The sequence below is a fragment of the Pteropus vampyrus genome, unplaced genomic scaffold (assembly GCF_000151845.1).
Source record: "Pteropus vampyrus isolate Shadow unplaced genomic scaffold, Pvam_2.0 Scaffold423, whole genome shotgun sequence".
Lineage (NCBI taxonomy): Eukaryota > Metazoa > Chordata > Mammalia > Chiroptera > Pteropodidae > Pteropus > Pteropus vampyrus.
The window spans coordinates 521,371-522,685 of record NW_011889204.1 but is presented as its reverse complement, the minus strand read 5'-3'; the positions used below and the strand labels follow the sequence as shown (position 1 = coordinate 522,685).

At 65.2% G+C, this 1,315-nt stretch overlaps 1 protein-coding gene across 1 annotated transcript in view; it reads right to left on the bottom strand.

Moving 5' to 3' along the window:
• The window catches only part of CUNH2orf72 (chromosome unknown C2orf72 homolog), a 19,836-nt gene that overhangs the window by 10,266 nt on the left and 8,255 nt on the right, over positions 1-1,315 (bottom strand). Inside the window, exon 2 of the mRNA XM_011381041.2 lies at positions 1,037-1,310. Within this exon, the coding sequence (XP_011379343.1) occupies positions 1,037-1,310 (274 nt within the window). The remainder of the gene's footprint in view (positions 1-1,036; positions 1,311-1,315) is intronic.

Below are 1,315 nucleotides of genomic sequence, written 5' to 3'. Positions count from 1 at the left end.
CTTTGCTAGAAAAGCCGCCCCCCACCCCCGCCTCCCCCGCGCGCCACAAGTCTCGCATCTCCCGGTGGCTCCCTAACACATCAGTGCCCAGCGAGGCAGAGCACAACCCGTCTCCATTATCTCTTTAGCAAGGACTGGGCGAGGCTGGAGGGGAGGAGGCTGGAGGGCTTGGGGAAGAGCAGGTACTGGGGTGAGGTGCGGGGAGCAGGGAGTGCAAGAAACGCTCCTGCATCTTCCAGCTTTGCCAGATCCAGCCGCACTTCTTGTGCGTATTTTAATCCTGGGACGCTGGGAAAGTTCCCGTAAAACCTTGCGTACAGGATGGAAAAGAGTCTGACCTCGCTACTGATGGGAGCAAAAAAAGACCCTCACTCCCCTCCCCACACTTCAGGAGAATGGGAAGGGAAGGGAGGAAGGCACAGCAGCGGCTGCACAACCTGGGTGGGTAGCCAAGAGGGACTAGAACATTTTGTGCCCTCGGGCCCTCACACCCTTTTCCCACACCTCCAAGTCCCTGCATCTTTCCTCGCCTTCTTCCTTTGACCCTGCGGCGCTTCCACCTTGAGCCTCCACTGCCGAATCCCGAGCTACGCAACGTCCTCGGAGCTCCGGGCACCGGCAACCCCCTCCCGCGAGTCCCAAGTCTGTCCTCCTCTCGCCTTGCAGCTTGCGCAACCCAAGGCTTTCGCGTCTCCTCCCCCTCCGGCTCCTCCCCCGAGCTCCCAGATGCCCAGCCCAGCCCAGTCCAACTCCGTCTCCACCAACCTCCCCAGCCTTCGGTCCCCTCGGCTTTCCTTAGCCCGTTTATCTCCTGTGCATTCAGGATCCTCCCGCGACACTCGATCCCTTGCCCAGGGCTAGCTCTGCGCTAGCTGGGGGGCCTAGTGTTAGGCACCTCTTTTCTCCGGGACCTCAGTTTACCTCGGTGCATCGTCGGGGGTTGGGGGGGGGGCGGCTGGCCTAAAGAGTTCCAACTTGGGGGCCTTCCCGCAGCCGCTGCCCGCGCCCATGCACTCCCGGCTCTTGCGCCCCTCACCTGGTCGCGCAGGTCCCGCTGCTTGCAGGACTCTGCAAGCGGCCGCCTGGACGGCCAGACTGGAAGCAGGGTGGCCGGGACAGTAGACGGCCGCCTGCACCGGGCCTCCCGCCTGGTGGCCGAACACCGTGCGCAGCAGCGCCTCCAGGAGCCTCAATCCCGGCGCCACCGCGTCCTCGGGCCCGGCCTCGGCCACTAGCACCCCGACCAGAGCTGCGCCGGCCCGCCGCCGATCGCGCACGTCCCGCAGCATCTCCCGCAGGCGGCGCCGCGGCTCCC